The sequence below is a fragment of the Ovis aries genome, chromosome 2, assembly GCF_016772045.2.
Source record: "Ovis aries strain OAR_USU_Benz2616 breed Rambouillet chromosome 2, ARS-UI_Ramb_v3.0, whole genome shotgun sequence".
Classification (NCBI taxonomy): domain Eukaryota; kingdom Metazoa; phylum Chordata; class Mammalia; order Artiodactyla; family Bovidae; genus Ovis; species Ovis aries.
This window is the reverse complement of record NC_056055.1, coordinates 52273010-52295138: the sequence shown is the minus strand read 5'-3', so window position 1 is coordinate 52295138 and position 22129 is coordinate 52273010. Positions and strand designations below refer to the sequence as shown.

Sequence of the window (22129 nt, the reverse complement as noted above, 5' to 3'; positions counted from 1 at the left end):
TACGTGATTGAGGCCCTGTGCTGTGCTTAGTCGCTCAGTCATGTCCAACTGGGAGAAGGCAATGGCAACCCACTCCAGTACTCTTGCCTGGAAAATCCCATGGACAGAAGGGCCTGGTAGGCTACAGTCCATGGGGTCGCGAAGAGCCTGACATGACTGAGTAACTTTGCTTTAACTTTTCACTTTCATGAATTGGAGAAGGAAATGGCAACCCACTCCAGTGTTCTTGCCTGGAGAATCCCAGGGACAGAGGAGCCTAGTGGGCTGCCGTCTATGGGATCACACAGAGTCGGACACGACTGACACGACTTAGCAGCAGCATGTTCAACTCTGTGACCCCATGGACTGTAGCCGTCCAGGCTCCTCTGTCCATGGGGATTCTTCAGGCAAGAATACTGGAGGGGGTTGCCATGCCCTCCTCCAGGGGATCTTCCCAATCCAGGGATCAAACCTAGGTCTTCCACCTTGTAGGTAGATTCTTTACTGTCTGATCCACCAGGGAAGCCCAACTGAGGCCCTACACAGGGCCAAATTCAAGTTCCTGGGCTGCCAGGAGACCTGCATCTCCAAGAAGTGGGGATTTACTCAGTTTAATGCGGACAGATTTGAAAACATGCTGGCAGAAAAGCGGCTCATCTTGGATGACTGTGGGGTCAAACACATTCCTAATCGTGGCCCTCTGGACAAACAGCGGGCCTGCACTCATGAGAGCCTTGACACTGTTCCCTCCTGACTCATGCCCACCAATAAATCCTACTTTCCTGTCCAGAAAAAAGAATGTGAAGAGAAAATGGACATAACTTGATGGCAGAGATGAGACGGAGAAGACAGTGGGAAGGAGCGAATGGCACAGGTTCCCACCGTGAGCAGTGGGGTAGCTGGCAGTGCTCTTCCCCAAAGTAGAGAAGCAGGTTGGGGATGGGCTGGAGTAGGTGAGAAGACAGTGAGATCTGATTTGGATATGTTGAATTTGTGACTGAGGGTCTGAAGCAAGAGATGGGCTGGAGAGACAGACCTGTGATAGGCACAACTCACCCAATAAAATGTGTATCTGTCTTGAAATACACTGTTCACTCTTAGCCCAATGCAGCCAACTACATTTCTTGTCCTACCTGTTTCACCAGATTTTTATTATGTTCCTGGCTCCCAGTTTGTTATACTTTTACTCTTGGCCAGTTCAGAACTCTTTCTGTACTATATTATATAGAGTAGTTATATAAGTCTTAAATAGACTCTTTGACATTGTTTAATTTCATGAGGAGTAAAGTTCCGTGGAAACCGAGTTTATTGCACCTTATGTTACAATAAACCGTGGTGTTTCCTGGCCAGGTTCCCTCTTTTCCAGCTCACTTCATCCAACTGCCTAGGCACAGAATCTTCTCTGCCCTCCTTCTATTCCCTTAACCCCTTCTTGACACTACGGTCACAGCTTTATCTTTTTCTGTTGTGGTTGTTAGTTTATTTGACTGTGCCGACTATTAGCTGCGGCACACAGGCTTTTCAGGCCTTGTTGCAGCATGCGGGATCTATATTTGTGGGATGTGGGATCTACTTCCCTGACCAGAGATTGAACCCATGCCCCCCTGCATTGGGAGCTCAGAGTTTTAGCCATTGGAACACGAGGAAAGTCCCCACTGCTTTATTCTCAAAGCTTTCTTCTTCCTGGGTTCATGATATCTCCTGATGTTCCACCTACCTCCAATTTCTCTGGCTGCTATATGTCACCAAACCCCTTCTTAAAGTTTCCTAGGCTTCCCTATTTAGCCTTCCTTTCATCTCATTTTAGTGCAAATGTGATCTCATCCACTTACGGGGCTTAAAAAACAACCATTAACATTATTTCTAAATCTGAATTTGTGGCCCAGTCTTCTCAGTCCAAATCCAAATATCCAACTCCTCTTCATTTCAGTTCAGTTGCTCAGTCGTGTCCGACTTTGCGACCCCATGAATCGCAGCACGCCAGGCCTCCCTGTCCATCACCATCTCCCGGAGTTCACTCAGACATGTCCATCGAGTCAGTGATGCCATCCAGCTATCTCATCCTCTGTCGTCCCCTTCTCTTCCTGCCCCAATCCCTCCCAGCATCAGAGTCTTTTCCAATGAGTCAATTCTTCACATGAGGTGGCCAAAGTACTGGAGTTTCAGCTTTAGCATCATTCCTTCCAAAGAAATCCCATGGTTGATCTCCTTCAGAATGGACTGGTTGGATCTCCTTGCAGTCCAAGAGACTCTCAAGAGTCTTCTCCAACACCACACTTCAAAAGCATCAATTCTTTGGCGCTCAGCCTTCTTCACAGTCCATCTCTCACATCCATACATGACCACAGGACAAACCATAGCCTTGACTAGACAGAATTTGTGGCCCAGTCTTCTCAGTCCAAATCCAAGTATCCATCTCCTTTTAGGATACCTTTTTCCGCATGTGTTCCATGGGCATTTCAATTCAGTTTGCCGCAGTGGAGTTTTCCTCTTTCCCCCACACGTGGCCTTTCTCCATTCTAATTTTCAGTGATAGTAGTCACCCTCCCAGTAACCTGGGAGCCGCTCCTGACTTCTTTTTTCTTTCTCAAACTCAGTCTGCCATGAAATCCTACCCATTTTACAGTTTAAATGAGCATTTTCCTAGATGAGAATTCGGTGTGGTTGAAGATAATAAGGAGGGATTGAGACTAGCCCTGACAGAAGTTTTGTTGAGAAATATTGGAAAACGTGGTTGGACTATCAAGTGGGAGAGTGACTTGAAAGAGGCCACACTCCACGTGAAAGACATGGAGTATTTCACAACTGACGTGGTTGTAGAGCGACCAAACATTAAGCAGATGGATGAAATGGTCATTTCAAAGTGCATTTTAAAATAGCAGTCACTTGAAAAATAGGAGTAACTTTATAACCAGAGGCAACCATTTCTCACATTTCATTGATGACGTGAGGAAAAAAAAACCCTACAAATTTCCAACTAGAAGGTCAGAAAATCTGACCCTGAATTTAAAGGGAAGTGCTACTAAAAAATAAAAAATTCTCAGAAGATAAATTGAAATTAGGCATTAGTGATGTAACTAGTAGACTGTGTTGAAAATAATTGCAAGAATGACATAATTTGATTAAAAGGTGCTTATGAATCAATTCCTTAACTATAAATGATCTTTAAATTGAATATATATAAACATATTTTTAAATAAATCACCAAATTGAATTGTGATGATGATTTTCTGAAACATCTGCATTTCCGTATTTCTCAGTAAAAATTTGAGGTTAAATAAGCTATGTTATAATATAGCATATGATATGATACATAATATATTGATAAACATAAGTAATTTCCATTTAATTTGGCTCAGATACTAATTAAATTAAAAATAAATGTACTTCCCTCACCAGTATAGTCAGTCAATAGGTATATAGCTGGGAGAAAAAGAACTACAAATCAGGCAGCTCTATATACCATGTTTTAAAAGCTAAGGAAAAAATTAAAGTAACTGCAGTAAACACTGCACTTATAGGAAAAAAAACTACATTTATGAAGCACATGTTTCAAAAAGTAAAAGCTAACCCTCTTTATGTGATGAAAGCATCAAGAATCTTATGGAAAGATTTCATTTTCGGTTTTGTGTTTAGAATTGTTAAGAGGCTGTGAGTTTCAACACAGGGGCTTAGAGACAACTAGCAACCAGAGAATTACTGCTACCAGGAGTCAGCAGTTTAAAAAAAAAAAGACATTAGAAAAAACTGCTAGGTGTGATAGATTTAAAACCAAAGCTTTTCCTCTTCCTCCTGGCCATTTTCTCCTTTTTTTCCTGATTGCATTTTCAATGATAAAAGTCTGTCAAATCGCTAAGTTACTTACATGGGGGCCTGGAAACCCCAAGGCATGGTGAGGATACACGTTAATTTCCATCCTGGAGCTCTGTACCTGGTGTTTGAATCAGTGAGCAGAGCAGCCGTTTGTTTTCTTGGTTTAACTACCACAGAGCAGTCTTAAATAGATGTCTGAATTCCAAACTAAATCTCGAGCTCCGCCTCTCTGAAAAGGAAGAAAAAAAAAAATGTGACTCTCAGCTCTTCCTGTCTGCCTGGACAGTAGCTTAAAAGTAGGACAGTCAGTGTCTGAGTGTTAGTTTCCTGTTTTGGATGCACTATTCTACCTGATGATTTTATTTTCCACTAGAAAAATTATTTTCTCCTGAGTTTCTTAAAGGTAGAAACAAAAATCTACAATCAAAATCTCAGTAGTGTTCTTCATATTGGTTTCATACACAGGCAAAACATTTACTGATGCATTGTTTAGAGCAAAGAAGGAAAATAAAGAGATTAAACAAGAGGATTTAAGGTTCCTTCACAGTCACAGGCCTCAAGATACTTAAAACCCTTAATTTCCTGAGACTGAAGGAAAATCAATACTGTTGCACTTTATCTAAGCTGCATTAGGACTGAAAACTGTTGATACATTTTATAAGGGGGGAATCTTATATTTGAGGGGCTCAGGGACCCCCCCATAGCCAGATGGGTGGCAAGGGATATAGGCTGATGATTTGCTTATTTTAATTTCACTGGTATATGTTCATTTGAAATATCACCGTCCTAGCCTTATCTACCACATAACTGTACATTCTGCTTAAGGAAAGCTAAGATTAGAAGTAATCTGTTTGAGGGAATTTCCTGGTGGTCTGGGGCTTTCACTGTGGGGGCTTGGGGTTCTATCCCTGTTTGAGAAGATAAGATCCTGCAAGCTGCACAGCCAAAAAAAATAATCAGTTTTTAAGAAGAGAACACTCTATACTGCTGTTTTTAAAAACGAATGAATGGAATGGGGAGCATATAGCTGAGCATAGGCTAGCACATTTACCGAACTATCACAGGCAGGCACAAACTGAGAAGTGAAATTGACTTAAAGAATAGTAAATAAAATCTAACGATGTATGAAAAGAATAATAGCAAATGACCAAATGTTTGTCTCTGGACTGTGAGGATGATCCAGCTTTAGAGGTCTTTTGATATGATCTGTTACATTAACAAAAGAGAAAAATTGCAAAAATTAGATTTTGAAAAAGTGTTTGCTACACCTGTTTCCAATTTTAAAAAACTGAAACCAAGAGAAAAGCTCTTTTTGTCATGTAGGATATCTGGAAACTTCCTTAACTCATTAAAGTACAACAACCAAAATCCAGAGCAAGCATCACATGTGACAGTGAAACCAAAAACCTCTTATGCTACTGCCACTTCCCAGTGAAGGTCCCACTTCCCAAGACATCATGTTTGGGGGGAGTTTAACGTATGAGTTTAGGGGGTACAAACGTTTAGTTCATAACAACGCCTCTCAGGATGGGGCCCCTTTACTCAGCCCATCAAGATGACTGCAGGAGTGACATAAACCTTACGACAGGGTTAGGCTGAGGGAGGCTGGAGCTGAAATTCCCCGGTATTCTCCGTCTACTGCTGGGTGGCAATCATTCTCAAGGGAGGCAGTTCCATACCCCAAAGGGATATATTACAAAATGTGTACTGGGAGACAATGAGCAACAGATGCTTTTAGTTTTACTGGACAAGAACTTTTTTGCAATGTCAGAAATTGTTCTGCATGATAAAAATTTCTTCTGCCCCAAATGATGGCTCAGCAGTTACAAATCTGCCTTCAATGCAGGAGACACAAGAGTTGCAGGTTCGACTCCTGGGTCAGGAAGAACCCCTGGAGGAGGAAATAGCAACCCACTCCAGTATTCTTGCCTGGAAAACCCACGGACAGAGGAGCCCGGCGGACTACAGTCCAAAGGGTTGCAAAGAGTCAGACATGACTGAGCACAATATCAAATGATGGGAATATTCCTACTAAGAAATTCCACTGAAATATTTACATGTAGAAAGCTTATGGAATTTATAATTACAGAAAAAATAATAGAATTGTCTCCTGCAATTTCGTTGGGAAGTTCAGGAGTGTTAGGCATCATGGATTCCCCCCCAGGCACAGAAATTCCTAGTTAATCATTACATATTAGTATTTATGGACTCTGAAGCAAACCATGGTCTGGTCTTGAAGCAGTGCTGCAACCAGAGAAACCAGCTGGACCACCAAAGAGTAATTCTAAAATAACTCAAAAATTTTCTTATATTTCCCAAATATGATGAAGGGTATACATAACCCTCAGCAGCATTTTCTGATTAATGTCCACTCTTCATTCCCATTCATCTCTTCACATCCAGTTTGCTTTTTCTCACATAAAAATTTTGTTTTAAAAAGTCCTCTCCCTTCTTTTCTAGTCTCTATCAGTAAAGCCCAGCACTGAGAGCTGACCTGGGAAACAGTCTCATGGCTGGTTTTCAGGCTGCGGCTCTGGGGGCCCCATGGCTCAGCTGTGAGCAGTGTCCCTGGGAGGCCACTCAGGTGACAGCTGCCCTTCGGTTGCTCATATTTGTTAAACACACATCAGGCCAAAGATGGGCCTGGCTGGTTGAAGGGTAAATATACAACAAGTTACTTTTAGGGTGCCAACTTCCTTTGTCCCTGTACAGACACCAAAAATGACAACACAGAGACGAAAAGGGCCCATTGACTGCAATGTGGAATGTGGGACATCTTACTGCTGAAGCCTGCTCTAGGCTGCAGCAAGGAGCTTCACATTCTGAAGCCCTATTTTAAGGGGACTGGGGCAGAAGCCCCTTCCTCCTCAGAACCTGGAAGGCCTGAGAAATCATACCATGATATCCTCCCAGGGAATGTAGGGAAGTAGATGGGAGATGCCCTAGAAGTTTCCCATTCTCTCGCAGTAAGTTGTCTTTTAAACAGAAACACACACCAAACAAGGTTATATATCAATCAGTTGACAAGAATGTTGTGACCAGAGGTTTGCAGGAACCTAATCTTTTGCTTCTCTTAGATGCAATAAACAGTTTGGTATTCACTACCTTGGCGTTCACAGCAACTGTATAGACCCTGAGTACTACCAAAGAAGAGAATAATCTGTATTATGATGAACACAGAAATATATTGGGGCTTCACACACAGTTGGTCTCAGGGACCGCTCCTCCCTTACCAAGGGTCCTGAGACCACTTTGAGAACTGCTGCTCCAGTATCCAGCAGTTCAACAGGATGACACCGGGAGTAGGCCCCTTAGGATCACCACAGCTATTTTGTTCATCTTTGCATTTGCAGAATCTCGCATAGTGCCAAGCACATGAAAGTGAAAGTGAAAACGAAGCTGCTCAGTCATGTCCGACTCTTTGCGACCCCATGGACTATACAGTCCATGGCATTCTCCAGGCCAGAATACTGGAGTGGGTAACCTTTCCCTTCTCTAGGGGATCTTTCCAGCCCAGGGATCAAACCCAGGTCTCTTGCATCACAGGCGGATTCTTTATCAGCTGAGCCACAAGGGGAGCCCCAAGTACCTAGAAGCACTCAATGAATATAGTAGCATTCAATGAATTGTGAATTAAATTAAAATGGGCTAGGATAAAGTATTTATGAGATGGCAAAAGAAAGCTGAGACAGACAGAATGGCCTTTTTGGAGCTGAAGTTCAGTTCAGTCTTTTTATTTGTTTGTTTTTGTGTTTTTGGCTGCACTGGGTGGCTTAGCTCTCTTAGATCAGGAATCTTAATTTAGTTCCCTGATCAGGGGTTGGACCTAGGCACTTTGCAGTGAAAGCACCATGTCCTAACTACTGGGCCGCCAGGGAATTTCCCAGTTCAGTTTTAATCTTCATGATTTATGTCTAGGGTAGATTATTTGAACTATTAAAAGTGATTCAACATGTTTTAGATTACTGAAAGTGAGAATGACTATACCAAAGATATGAAAGAGGATTTTTTTTGTTTAAGAAATTCAGATGTAGAGAAAGCATACTTGTACTCAAAGAATATGATACATTGATAAATAAATACAAATCTATACTGATGAAATATCTTGATTATTACAGTGGCTTTTGCAATGTAATTTTTTTTTAAGATATAAGATTTAAAATCAGGCCTCACCTCCTGTTTTTCTGGTGACCCTGTTAACACTTATGTAAATTTTAACTACTCTAGGTTGGGAAACATTACATCATTGTTTCTTATCTTTTCTTATACAAACATAGGTAAGCATTGTGTTGATGAAATAACACACAGCTTTGATGAAATAACAATTTGTAACTCTCTGTGTTAAATTTAGCCCCTGCCTTACTTCCGTTTGGCCTATGGCTTCTTCCATGGCAAAGATCAACAAATGACACTTCAAAGAGGGCCCATGATTAGATCCTGGTCCTGATATCCTGCACAGTGGACTCCTTGCCCCTAGAAAGTCAGAGGAGCAGGTACAAAGCAGACTGCTAGAAACGGGTGGCCACAGGCTATGTGTTCCAGGAAAGAAGGAGATGGGAAGTTACTGAGCAGACGGTAAATTTACAGAAGGCAGGGACTTTTAGGTACCTCTAGAAGTATGAAGGAGGTCTGATTCCTAGATTACACAGGACAAATGCTGCTGACCTGAGTGACGGTAATAGCAGGTGGGTCCAAGGCTGAGTAGAAGGTCCTCCTGGGTCCAATGAGATAATCAGAACCATGTCCTTGGGGACAGGCAGTCTAGGAGGAAGCAGGCACAGGGGATTGGGGTGCTGAGCAGGCAAGAGATGCCAGCTAGCAGTGGGGAAGCAGAACTGAGCTGTTTTGGCAGAGTGGGGCCTGGGCAGGAGATGGAGAAGAGAGGCTAAGGGTCCTGTTAGGGGACTGGGGGCCTGGAGTTGAAGTACCCAAAAAGAACAAGGAGTGGAGAAAGACTGCCTCTCGCCTTCCTTCTGTGTGTGCAAGTTTGAGGTTGAGGAACCACAGCACGCAAGCAAGGGAGGGGGGCACTCACCATTGCCCTGCTGAATTTGTTTTCCGAGGTGGTTGTAAGGAATCACTGCAGACTGGGTGGTTTCAAACTACATAAGTATATCCCTCAGTCTAGAGGCTGTAAGTCCAAAATCTGGGGGCTGGCAGGGTTGCACCCCCTCTGCAGGCTCCAGGGGAGTAAACTTTCTTAGTCTTGTCTTACTTCTAGGGACTGACTGGACTGTGGTTTTGTCACTCCGTCTCCTGTCTCCATGTGGCCTTTTTCCCTCCTGTGCATTTCTCCTCTGTGTGTCTCCTGTAAGGATCCTTGTCACTGGATTCAAGGCTTGCCTGATGGTCCAGGATGATCTCCTTATCTCCAAATACCTAATTCCCAAAACTCTTTTTTCAGATAGGATAATACCCACTGGTTCCAAGGATTTGACGTGGACCTATCTTTTGGGGGACACGATGGGGGTAAATTTTATGTGTCAGTTTCTCTGGTCCATGGTGCCTAGATATGTGTTCAAACATTATTCAGGGATTGTCCTCCATGCTCCATGATTGGGCCTCACTCAATCAGTTGAACGCCTGAATAAAACAAAGGCTGACCTCCCCAGAGCAGGAGGGACACTTCTGCCAGCAGACAGCCTTTGGACTTCATCTGCAGTATTTGCTCTTCCTGAGTCTCCAGCCTAACTGCCTTTGGACTCAACTGCAATTCTTCCCCGAGTCTCTGCCTGGCACTTCCCCGATCAGATTCTGGACTTGCCAAGCCCCAACGATCACATTTTCCAATTCCTTAAAATAAACCTCTTTCTCTCTTTATAAATCAATACATCCTATTGGCTCTGTTTCTCTGGAGAACCCTGACCAACACAGGGGACCACCGTTCAACCTGCCACATGAGTACCTACTCTAGGAAAGGAGGGGACTTGTGAAAACTTGAGACTTCCCCCTGAATGTGGGGATAAGTGTAAAGGTATCTTGCAGAGAACAAATCCACAGTATTAGTTCCTGACATGGGGCGCCATGGGTGTTCTACCCTCTCTAAGGGTCTTCCTTTCCCAGTCCTTTTATTTCTTTTCATTTTCTATCAGTTAGAGTGTTTTCTTTTCAAATCCCCCACCGTGGCTCAGCAGATGGACTCATCACTGACTTCATGGAGAGAGAGAACCTTCCAAGGAAACTCCCTCCTCCTTCCTACCCTAGGCTGAACATTTGCTGTAGACTGACTCACTCTTCTTCGTGCCTGGAAGACAGTGACAGGAGCGGGGCTGTGAAGCCAGCGGGAGCCAAGCTTGAATTCTGGCTCTGTCATTTACAGTTGACTGATCTTGGACAAGTTATTTAACTTTTCTAAGGCTGATAGTACTTCTGAAGAGGTGATATTCAGAAGGCTGGTACCAGGTGGAAGGAGATACCAGCGCAAAATGTACACGCAGCCCCTGACACTCAGTGAGTTTCCTTGCTCTCCCCAGACCCAGACAGAATGATGGCAAGGCCCTCGTGAGTGATACAGGCAGTGGTGGAGACAGTGTATGTCGTCTGATGACTGCCCGTCCGATCTGCTTGTAATTATGCTGTTTTGCTTCTCCTGAAATCAACTTTAAATCAATCCTTTTTCTAAACGTAGCCTTGTCCTAGATAATATTTGTGAAACCATAGGTTTAACTTGCTAATTATCTATAGTTTCCAGTGCACAGTAAATATACTTTGTTACTCATTCAGTGGTGCCTTTTATGATCTTAATAGGATTAACATGCTAATTACAGATCTTTTTTCTAATATGCATCAAAATGAATACATTCAAGCAGTCATTCATTCAGCAGGTATTAGAGTGTCTTTTTATTGGGTTGACCCAAAAATTCATTCAGGTTTTTCCATAACATCTAATGGAAAAACCTGAACAAACTTTTGGGTCGATCCAATGTGTATAAACAGCCTGGCAGAACTCTAAGCTCTGAGCAGCAGGCAAGACAGTTGACCCCAGACCCCACTCGTTCCCAGGGCTGAGAGGGTCAGTGGATGACCTGCTGCACTGGTTAGGAAGCTCTGTCGTGTGTTTACCAAGGCACCTAGTCAGGGTGCACTGAAGTCCCGACTGGAGGCTTTCTTCTGCTCTGCATTTGCCCCTGTGCAATGGGAGGGGGTTAGAAAGGACAGGGGTCTATTTTAACCCTGGGTGTTTTCTAATTTCCCATCTAATTCTTCCTTATAGGTGACTGAAAGGAAAATTCATGACTCATGTCTGCTCTGTGGGTTTGGCCGTCATACGTGTGTGTGTGTGTGTGTGTGTGTGTGTGTGTGTGTGTGACTCACCCTCTTCCTTCCCCTGAGGGGCCCATATTCTTCTCACAAGGCTGCCCTGGGCTTCAGGCAAGGCCCTGTTAGACTCAACTTTGGGGGAGACTTAGCTTTGGGGAGAGCATAGAAGGTACCACCTTTAGACTCTAAGCCAAGGGCCTTAGTGGGCCTTACCTGAGCCACACCTGTGGTTCCACAGGCTGCCTCCCTCCCACCTGCAGTGTGATCTGGGGACTGGGCTTTGTCAATATGTCCTTTGTAACACCTTTTCAGCCTGTCCCTTTCTCCAAGGGCTTCCTCTCTGAGTATCTGCATGTGTCTCTAGGGCAAATGGAGAAGGCAATGGCACCCCACTCCAGTACTCTTGCCTGGAAAACCCCATGGATGGAGGAGCCTGGTAGGCTGCAGTCCATGGGGTCGCTAGAGTCAGACACGACTGAGCGACTTCACTTTCACTTTTCACTTTCATGCATTGGAGAAGGAAATGGCAACTCACTCCAGTGTTCTTGCCTAGAGAATCCCAGGGATGGGGGAGCCTGGTGGGCTGCCGTCTATGGGGTCGCACAGAGTCAGACATGACTGAAGCGACTTAGCAGCTAGGGCAAAAACAAACACAACCAATGCAAACCAGTTCTCCCTGTTAATGTCCCCTGCATGTCAGCGGCCCTGCCTCTCCCTCCTCGTGAAAGCATATTGGGAGAATGAGGTACACATAGGGTCTCCGCCTGCCAACTGCCCACTCGTTGCTGACTTTCCCCATCTGTCTTCAGGCCCTGCCACACTCCTGAAATGGCTCTCTTAAGAGCCAGCAGTGACCTTCCCAGGAGCCTCGCTGACTCCGGTAGCCTGGGATGTGTGGACCCTCCCCAGCCACCAGCACCAGATGGCCACAAGCTGCCCCATCTCAAGGCTTCCCAACCCATCTCCTCCTGCCCGCAGGCCCAGGGCACACAGAGACCCGGGCCGTCTGGCCCTCCCGTTGCCCACACTCATATTCTCCTGCCCCTCTGTGTCCCCCTTTCTGCCCAGCATCGGCCCTCGGCCTCAGCAAGAGAGAAAGTCTGCCTTCCCCTCCCCTCTCAGAGCCCAGAACTAAAAACAGAATTGCCCAGAGCCTCATGACCAGGCCTCTGGGAAGGCTGGCGGGAACAGCTCAGAGTTTCAGAAAAGAAGTGTGAGCCTTGGGAGCAGGTGGCCCGAGGAATGAGGAGATTCACAAAGAACAGGGTGGCAGACCGGCCGCGCTGCCTCTGTTGACCGGGAGCCAACTGGGGAGCTGCCGGGGCCAAGCACAGACTTGGGTGCCTAGGTCAGGGCTGAGGAGGTGACAGTCACAGCTTATCATCATAAACTATGGAAGGGAAGGCAACCTGGGCTCCAGGTGTGAGTGAAGTCAAGCCTTCAGCTTAAGCACCCATGGAGGGAACACAGGGAGGAAGCAGGGCTCCTGAGGCACCAGACTGTGTCAGACGACCTGGGTGAGCCTCGCCCAGCAACAGTGACAGGGAGACAGAGGCCCCGGAAAGTGTTCCAGGAACAGCCCGTGCGCAGGGCCTTCTCCCCGCCGCTGCTTCTGGCTCCCCCAGCCATCCACACTGCACCAGCTTGGAGGCCTTTACACACACGCTCCTTTTATCAAACAGTGGCAATACCTGCTTGAAATAGCAGCGGGTTCTGAATGCAACCAGTAGAAGGTTCTCCACTCTTCAGAAAACAGGCGTCCTGGGGAGGAACAAAGGGTGCTTTCCCAGAGCTGTGTCCCAGTGCCACTAGAACAGGAGGCCCAAATTCCTTCAAACACCTGAGCAGACGCCCTAGAATGTAATGCGGGAGTAGGAACAGGTGGCTCCCATCTACCTGATTACAGTGGCAGCTTCCAGAGGCAGAGGAGCTGTGTTAGCGTCAGGCAAAATTCCCGCCCCAGGCTTTGGTTTCTGTTAACAAATATATGCAAATAAGTTGCAGAACCCCTAACACACTAGTCTGGGCTGTATGTATGTGTATGTGTCTTTGATGGGGGACCCGTTCATGAGAATATAAAATAAAGCACGCAGGACGCAGGCAGAGAGAGGAGGGATAGAAGAGCTGGACGGTAGGGTGGGTGACACCTGGGGGCAGGACTCGAGAGTCAGAGGAGGACTGAAGAGACTCTTGGGGCCTGAAGTCCCAGATCTTATGCCTGAAAGTTCTCCCAAAAAGTTGTCCTGCATTTTGAGGAGATGGTGTCCAAAAACAGGAGTGTTGATAAAGTAGAAGTAAAAAGCACTGTTGATCAGGAGGCCACACGGATGAGAAGAGCCTGAGGTCTGGCAGCAGCAGGGCAGTGATATGGCTCAGCTGATTAGGTTTGTTAGGCACACCTGGACCCGTCCATGCTTTCCTTCTGCCTCTGTCTCTGCTCTTAAGGGATGGCTCCAGATCAAAACTGGACTTTCCTGGTGGCTCAGCTGGTAAAGAATCCGCCTGCAATGCAGGAGAACTGGGTTCGATCCCTTGGTTGGGAAGATCTCCTGGAGAAGGGAAAGGCTACCGACTCTAATATTCTGGCCTGGAGAATTCCATGGAGAAGTCCATGGGGTCAAAAAGAGTCAGACACAACTGAGCAACTTTCACTTCAAAACCAAAACTAATAAATTAAACCTTTTTCCCTCCAGATTTTCCTTTTTTACTTAATGATAAACTTATTTTGTATGAGATATAAGAGGCAAGTATAGAAGAATGCACCAACCCAGGTTTACAATTTTAGCATTATGCCATTTTGCATCAGATCTTGCAGTTGAGAGAGGAAATATCGCTGATGCAGTGGATCTGTGGATCCAGTCTTTCTAAGAAGCTGCTTCATCTCCATCAGCCACGTGGTCAGTGGGGTTGCCTTGCGGGAGTGGACCACACAATCCCTTTGAAAGTGATGTAGGAAGGCAGGCATTGACGTGGTCCTAAGTTCCCTCTCTCTTGCTCAGGAAGGCCAGCAGACAGCAGAGGGCGGATGTGTGGGCAGGTCCGTCGTGAGGTGAGGTCTAAAGAAACAGGATATCTAAAGAAGCTTTCAAGCCCTACTCATGTATTTAAGAGCTCCCGCCCAAGCACCGCCACCAGTTTTTCTTGTTTAGGACGTTAGTCTTGCTGGTTGTCCTTTCACTCACCTTTATTGAATTTTATACCCTTATTTACCATGTACCCTTTTAACTGCTGTGGTTTATGAACCATCACTATAATTTTCCACTTATGTGATTTGATCTGCAGATAGGCGCTACAATACTTAATCAAATATCTCCTGTTTATTCACCTACAAAATTAGGACAATAATACATATTTCAAAGATTTCCCAAGGGTTACGATAATATAGATAAATCACCTAATGCAGTAATTGGCAATATAATAGTAAATGTTTTTTCCTTTTTCTTTCTAAATTCTCATAAAGCATTTGTTTTAAAACTCCATTTAAAATTCTCAAAGAATTGCCAACAAGCATCTCAGTTAGAATTTCTGGAAACAACTTTTGGCTCACTAATGGAAACTGTGGCATTTCCTTTCTTCTGATTATCCTAGATGCTGGAAAACCTGCATGAATTAACAGTGTTAAAGCATGATTTTTAATCATTTTTTTTAGTGGAAAAATACAATGGTCCCATAGTAAAGATTAATTACGGGGTTAAGGTTAGGGTTATGAATGAAGGCACCAGAAAGATGTTAAGACTGTTTCAAAGGAGAATTTGAGGAAGAGGCAATGAGGAAAGATAAAATGGTTCTGCTAATACATGTAAAACTGGTTAATATCTTCATGCAATAAAATGTAATGTTTGGGGTTACCTTTTCTACAGAGGAGAAATCAGTTGTATCTTCACCAAATAAAATTCACTTGCATTGCTATAAACAAGAAACTTTTGCATTATTATAATTTTTTCTACAAATTTACTTCAACTCCTCCAGAGATTAAAAAAATAGCCTGGCCAATAAGAAATCAAATTGCATAAACCTGTAGAATCAGAAAATCACAGCGATTACAGTAGGCAGTAATAAGCATTCCACTGAAAGGAAACCTAGTAATCTCCCCTGTCCATTTCCAAATCTTGGACAGTTTTCCCCAGTGATATGTAGATCATTAGACTGCAGTCTTGGAGAAGGCAATGGTACCCCACTCCACTACTCTTGCCTGGGAAATCCCATGGACGGAGGAGCCTCGTAGGCTATAGTCCATGGGGTCGCTAAGAGTCGGACACGACTGAGCGACTTCACTTTCACTCTTCACTTCCATGCATTGGAGAAGGAAATGGCAACCCACTCCAGTGTTCTTGCCTGGAGAATCCCAGGGACAGAGGAGCCTGGTGGGCTTCCGTCTATGGGGTCGCACAGAGTTGGACACGACTGACGCGACTTAGCAGCAGCAGCAGCAGCAGACTGCAGTTTAGAAGAGAGGCTTTGGAATTTTCTCACTCTGTATCAAGGAAATCAATAGGCTCCTATTTCTAGCCAGTGCCTTCCTCCTAGCCTCTGATTACAGGGAACTCTCCTCTCCCTAGCCATGATGTGGATTAGGAAGAAGGTGCTAGGGAGCCGGATCCAACATTAACCATTTTGTTCCCATGTTTGGTATCTCAAGGGCTAGCCGTGTATGTGGCACCACGAACTTCTCCAGCTCCCCAGACTGCTCCCCTACTTTGCCCTTGCAAACCCTCAGCCCAAGCCAGAGAGAGAACTAACAGACCCTGAAATTTGCCAAATTTCACAAAATGGTTTGTTGAACAATTCCTTATGTACTGCCTTGGAACACCTGTTGTTATATTTTTTAATGTGGTACAGTTTTCTGAAGTGTTATTTCCTGTGCCTTCAATTAAGTTGTACTTCTTTGATAGCAGAAACAATTCCCCTCTACCAGCACTCAATATTAGGTGTTAAATTAACTGTTCAAACAAGTGTTTAATTAGATGTTAAGTAAGAATTAATTGAAAGGATACATAGAAAGTGTTAGAACGGAGCCCTTCCCTGCTCAGAAAAACTCTGACTTCCTAACACCTTCAGAATAATATGAAACTTATCAGAGATCTCACCCTCCCCATCCACTCTGTCCACCTACTCCTGCCAGCAACTGCTTACCCCCAATACAATTTTTTCTTTTTGCATCTCTATATTTCCCCTCTCAACCTGGAATGCTCTTTCCCTTCACCTTCAGGGCTTAACCCAAATACCACCTCTTCCACGAAGCCTTCCCCACTCCCTCTGGTTAGAAGCAGCCTCAACACTTGCCTTGTCTTCCCAACAGCTGGAGTGAGATGATGAAAGATACAGGCTATGGAGCCAGACGGTCTAAACCCATTTATTTGTTCTGTGATCTTCAGTGAGTGATGAAACCATTCTGTGCATGAATTTTCTTAGGTAAACGTAGGGAGAAGGCTACTGCTGTCCTCAAAGGTTTTGTGAAGATTAAATAAACAAATACGTGTAAAGCACTTAGAAAACGCCTGGAACATGATGAGTGCCCAGGAAGATTATTTATTATTATTCATTTTGGATCCTCTCCTAATTCTTTACTGGGGCCTCTTCCAGTTCAGTCCATCTCACATAGCTTTTATTTACTGGTTACTCCCCTGTCTCCATGGCTGAAGTAAGCTCCTTAAGGGATGTCTGCGGAACTCTGCTGAATGAATGAACAAATTAAAGAATAAATGAATGGGTAAAGGCTGTCCTGACTTTCAGTAAATAACTCTTTCTCAAAAAGCAGACGTTTTGGTTATGGTATGTGGAACTTTTTTTTAAACCAACAGAGCTTTTGAACTTCTTTTGTAATTTCAGGCCTCTGTTTGCTCAAGTACAATGTTTGAATGGCCCTGACACATTCTGGGGCACCAGGATCTTTCCGGCATAAACTATCTTGGGCATATTTGTTTTCTGGGTGTAATTGAGAGTAGTAACTTGAAAGTCAATTTGTCTTGCCTTCTGAAATTCACATATACAGTTAATTTTTTCCTAATGCAACTCAGGTTGGAAGGAAGGAATATTACTGCTGGCAAGTTATGTGACCTTGAGCGATTCGCTTCCACAAGCTGATGTTCTAGTTCTTCAGTTTTAAAAGGGGGGTGATTTCACTGTTTTTGAGGAGTGAATAACTTGGACCACACATCTAGCCCCTTCCCCACAACTTTTTTTTTTTTAACATGGAAATTGTATTTTCACCTTATTTCAAAAATTGAAGAATCTGACAATTCTGTCCCTCTATTCCCTCTAAGAAATGCTGGCTAGGGCTGAACAGAAGCTGTGAGCCAAGTGGGCCCTCTCCAGACTGCCATCATGCCCCCTCCAAACTGTTTCCATAACACCCCTTCACTTTTCTGTATCATTCTCCAATTGCTGCTGCAACGAATTACCACAAACTTAGTGGCTTAAAATAACACAAACTTTCATCTCAGGGTTCTGGAGGCTAGAAGTCCAACTGGGTCCCACTGGGTTAGAAACAAGGTATCCAGTCCCATAAATTTTAAGACTCCTACCTGAGGGACAGGTCTCCAGAACACCTAGATCTGAAAGCCAATGGGGCCAGTGTCCACAAGATTCCCAAGACTATGGCAAATGAAAACCGTATGGGTCCCGTGGCACTCAGTTTATTTAGGCACTTGATGCTAAATAAATGGTTATACTCAGGGAGGAAGAGACAAGGTGTGAGCTAACTGAAAACCAGGTTCAGATGTAAGAAATGTTACAAAGAAGCACCTTCAGAACTTGGAGAGAAGACTTAGGCATGGCTGAATTAAATAACTTAGCAAAATGAAATGCATGCAAGGCAAGAATGCAAAAATATCATAAAACTCATGTGACCATCTTCAGATAAAATGCATAGGGGGTTGGTGAGCCATCCAGCAAAAGGTCTAATGAACAGGTTTTTAAATTCCAGGCAAAGAGAACAGAAGCAGACGTGTGCCTTTGTGGTTCTGCCTTTGTTCAGCCTCAGAGCTCTGCTTGTGGGAGACAGTGCGACCTTTATTTCCCCTGTGTCCAGCCAAAGAGGCTTTCTGATTAATGCTTGCAGGACACAGAGACAATAAACACAAGCAAGTCTGGCCTTGGGAGTGGGAGGTTTGGGGTTGAATCCTTTTTTTCAGTTTTGGTAGTGACCTTGAAGGTGAAGGCACTTTTAAATCTTTGCAAAGTGACATTTGGAAACCCCCCCACACACAACTTGTTGGGGTGTGCCAGGCCAGAGCCCTTGAAAATATAGGCAAGGCCAAGGGAGCATCCTGCTGCCCGAGGTACACTGGCAGCCTTGAAAATCCCACAATCGTAGGCCCAGCTCTTTGTTTAGATGAACACTTTCTAGAGCCAGAGGGAGGCAGGGACATCATTGCTTTCCTGGGGAAAAGAGCCCCAGGCCTAGTGGGAAGAACTTGATTTTGGACACTGACAAAATAATGTCTGACACTCACTACCTGTCCATGTTACAGGGGTCATCAGGTGAGTTATTATATATACAACTCCTGCCCCTTGCCAAGTAAATCTTAATCTGAAAATGTTAACCCTCAGCCCTGCATGAATAGCACCCAAGAGAGGCCAAAGGAGGGGGGAGAGAAAGAGAGTGGGAGGTAAGAACACATTGGGGGCCAGGCTGTGAGACCCAGGCCAGCATAGCCAGGCAAGAAACCGCTACAGGCAAAAGCCTTGACCTGGCTACTCACAGTCAGAGACCCACAGAGAGAACTGAGAGGGTCTGTTTTTCCTTGTTGTTCAGTCCCTAAGTCATGTCTGACTCTTTGTGACCCCATGGACTGTGGCACACCAGGCCTCCCTGTCCCTCACTATCTCCCAGAGTTTGTCCAAGTTCTTGTTCATTGAGTGATGCTATCCAACCATCTCATCCTCTGCTGCTCTCTTCTCCTTCTGCCTTCAATCTTTCCCAGCATCAGGGTCTTTTCCATTGAGCTGGCTCTTCGCATCAGGTGGCCCAAGTATTGGAGTTTCAGCTTCAGCATCAGTTCTTCCAATGAATATTGATTTTCTTCTAGGATTGACTGGTTTAATCTCCTTGCAGTCCAAGAGACTCTCAAGAGTCTTCTCCAACACCACAGTTCAAAATCATCAATTCTTCTGCACTCAACCTTCTTTATGGTCTCACTCTCACATCTATACATGACTGCTAGAAAGACCATCAGTTCAGTTCAGTTCAGTCACTTTTTCGACCCCATGGACTGCAGCACGTCAGGATTCCCTATCCATCACCAACTCCCAGAGCTTTCTCAAACTCATGTCTATCGAGTCAGTGATGCCATCCAACCGTCTCATCCTCTGTCATCCCCTTCTCCTCCTGCCCTCAATCTTTCCCAGCATCAGGGTCTTTTCTAATGATTCAGTTCTTCGCATCAGATGGCCAAAGTAATGGAGTTTCAGCTTAACTATCAGTCCTTCCAATGAATATTCAGGACTGATTTCGTTTAGGATGGACTGTTTGGATCTCCTTGCAGTCCAAGAGACTCTCAAGAGTCTTCTCCAACACCACAGTTCAAAAGCATCAATTCTTGGGTGCTCAGCTTTCTTTATAGTCCAACTCTCACATCTATACATGACTACTGGAAAAACCATAGCTTTAGCTAGACAGACCTTTGTCAGCAGAGTGATGTCTTTGCCTTTTAACATGCTGTAACATGCTGTCTAGGTTTGTCATTCATAGCCTTCCTTCCAAGAAGCAAACATCTTCTAATTTCATGGCTGCAGTCACCATCTGCAGCGATTCTGAAGCCCAAGAAGAGAAAATCTGTCACTGTTTCCACTTTTCCCTCTTCTATTTGCCATGAAATGATGGGACCAGATGCCATGATCTTAGTTTTTTGAATGTTAAGTTTCAAGCTAGATTTTTCCTTCTTCTCTTTCACCCTTATCAAGAGGCTCTTTAGTCTTTAGTTCCTCACTTTCTGCCATTAGAGTGGTATCATGTGCATATCTGAAGTTGTTGATATTTCTCCTGGCAATCTTGATATCAGCTTGTAACTCATTCAGCCTGGCATTTCGTATGATGTACTCTGCATATAAGTTAAATAAGCAGGGTGACAATACCCTATTTGGAACCAGTCTGTAGTTCCATGTCTGGTTCCAACTGTTGCTACTTGACTCGCGTATGGGTTTCTCAGGAGACAGGTAAGATGGTCTCGTATTCCCATCTCTTTAAGAATTTTCCACACTTTGTTGTGGTCCACATAGTCAAAGGCTTTGGCTTAGTCAATTAAGCAGAAGTAGACATTTTTCTAGAATTCCCCTGCTTTCTCTATGATCCAACAAATACTGGCAATTAGATTTCTGGCTCCTCTGCGTTTTCTAAACTCAGCTTCTACATCTGGAAATTTTCGATTCAAGTACAGCTAAAAGTCTATCTCAAAGGATTTTGAGCATAACCTTACTAGCATGGGAAATGAATGCAATTGTCAAGTCCAGTCCGATTGTCCAGTCTGAACATTCTTTAGCATTGCCCTTCTTTGGGATTGGGATGAAAGCCGACCTTTTCCAGTCCTGTGGCTACTTCTGAGTTTTCCAAATTTGCTGGCATATTGAGTGCAGCACTTTAATAGCATCATCTTTTAGGGTTTGAATTGGCTAACTGGAATTCCATCACCTCCACTAGCTTTGTTTGCAGTGATGCTTCCTAAGGTCCACTTGACTTCATACTCCAGGACATCTGGCTCTAGGTGAGTGATCACATCTTTGTGGTTATCCACATCATTAAGACCTTTTTTGTACAGTTCTGTGTATTCTTGCCACCTCTTCTTAATATCTTCTGCTTCTGTTAGGTCCATACTGTTTCTGTCCTTTAGCATGCCCATCCTTTCATGAACTATTCCTTTGATATCTCCAATTTTCTTGAAGAAATCTCTACCGTTTCCTAGTCTATTGTTTTCCTCTATTTCTTTGCACTGTTTATTAAGAACCTTCTTATCTCTCCTTGCTATTCTCTGGAACTCTGCATTCAGTTGGGCATATCTTTCCCTTTCTCCCTTGTTTTTTGCTTCTCTTCTTTTCTCAGCTATTTGTAAAGCCTCCCCAGACAACTGGTTTGCCTTCTTGCATTTCTTTGCTTTGGGATGGTTTTGGTCTCTGCCTCCTGTACCATTTTATGAACCTCTGTCCATTATTCTTCAGGTACTCTGCCTACCAGATCTAATCTCTTGAATCTATTCGTTACCTCCACTGTATAATCAGTCATAAGGGACTTGATTTAGGTCATACTTGAATAGCCTAGTGGTTTTCCCTACTTTCTTCAATTTAAGCCTGAATTTTGCAATAAGGAGCTAATGATGTGAGCCACAGTCAGCTCCAGGTCTTATTTTGCTCACTGTTTAGAGCTTCTCCATCTTTGGCTGGGAAGAATATAATCAATCTGATTTCGGTATTGACCATTAAGGAAAAAAATTACACTCTGATTTTCATTAACCTCTAACTGCAGTTTACATTTCCCTTCAGGTGAGCATGTAGGCAACAAACCACACGCTTCAGAGAACCTAGGACTTTGTCACAACTGAACACTTTCACCATCACACTCTGGTCATCACAGAGACCCTCAAATATCACTAACATCCATCACTTCTTCAAAATCTCAGCCATAATTAGACCTATTGCTAGATCTTGTCATTTAATGCATTAGTAAACTAGCATTTTTTCCATATCACAAATTTGTTTATATTTTAATAACTACATTTCTAATATGCTTGGTTCCCTGTATTGTGCTTATTCTACACTAGAATCAGCATTGTGAGACTCAGTCCATAGACTCACTGCTGCCAAGAGGGGGTGAGTCAGGGCACACAGAAGGATTTAGAGCCAAGAACAGCTGCCAGAAAAGGAGAGGTTCTGAAAACACAAGGTATTTGATTTGTTGAGTTCCGTATCAACATCCTTTTCAGAAAACACAAAGCCCTTTGTTGCTCATGTCTTTTGCCTCCAAAGTTGATCAAGGCCCAAATGAGAACAGGATGGAGATGTTGGGAGCAGAGTGGGTGGTAAGCCCAGGAGACACACAGAAAGGGAAGGTCACGGCTGACACTCCCCACTGCCACCCCCCAGCACG

The 22129-nt window shown here is 44.2% G+C and overlaps 1 protein-coding gene across 2 annotated transcripts in view; it reads right to left on the bottom strand.

The window, feature by feature from the left end:
- Positions 1–16380, bottom strand: part of GNE (glucosamine (UDP-N-acetyl)-2-epimerase/N-acetylmannosamine kinase) — a 67389-nt gene extending 51009 nt beyond the window's left edge. For both annotated transcript variants that reach the window (XM_015093147.4, XM_042243259.2), the window contains exons 1-2: positions 16336–16380; positions 3845–4021 (exon numbers count right to left, since the gene is read on the bottom strand). In XM_015093147.4, the coding sequence (XP_014948633.1) occupies positions 3845–3895 (51 nt within the window). In that variant the 5' untranslated portion in view covers positions 3896–4021; positions 16336–16380. The remainder of the gene's footprint in view (positions 1–3844; positions 4022–16335) is intronic.
- Between the last annotated feature and the right edge of the window lie 5749 nt (positions 16381–22129).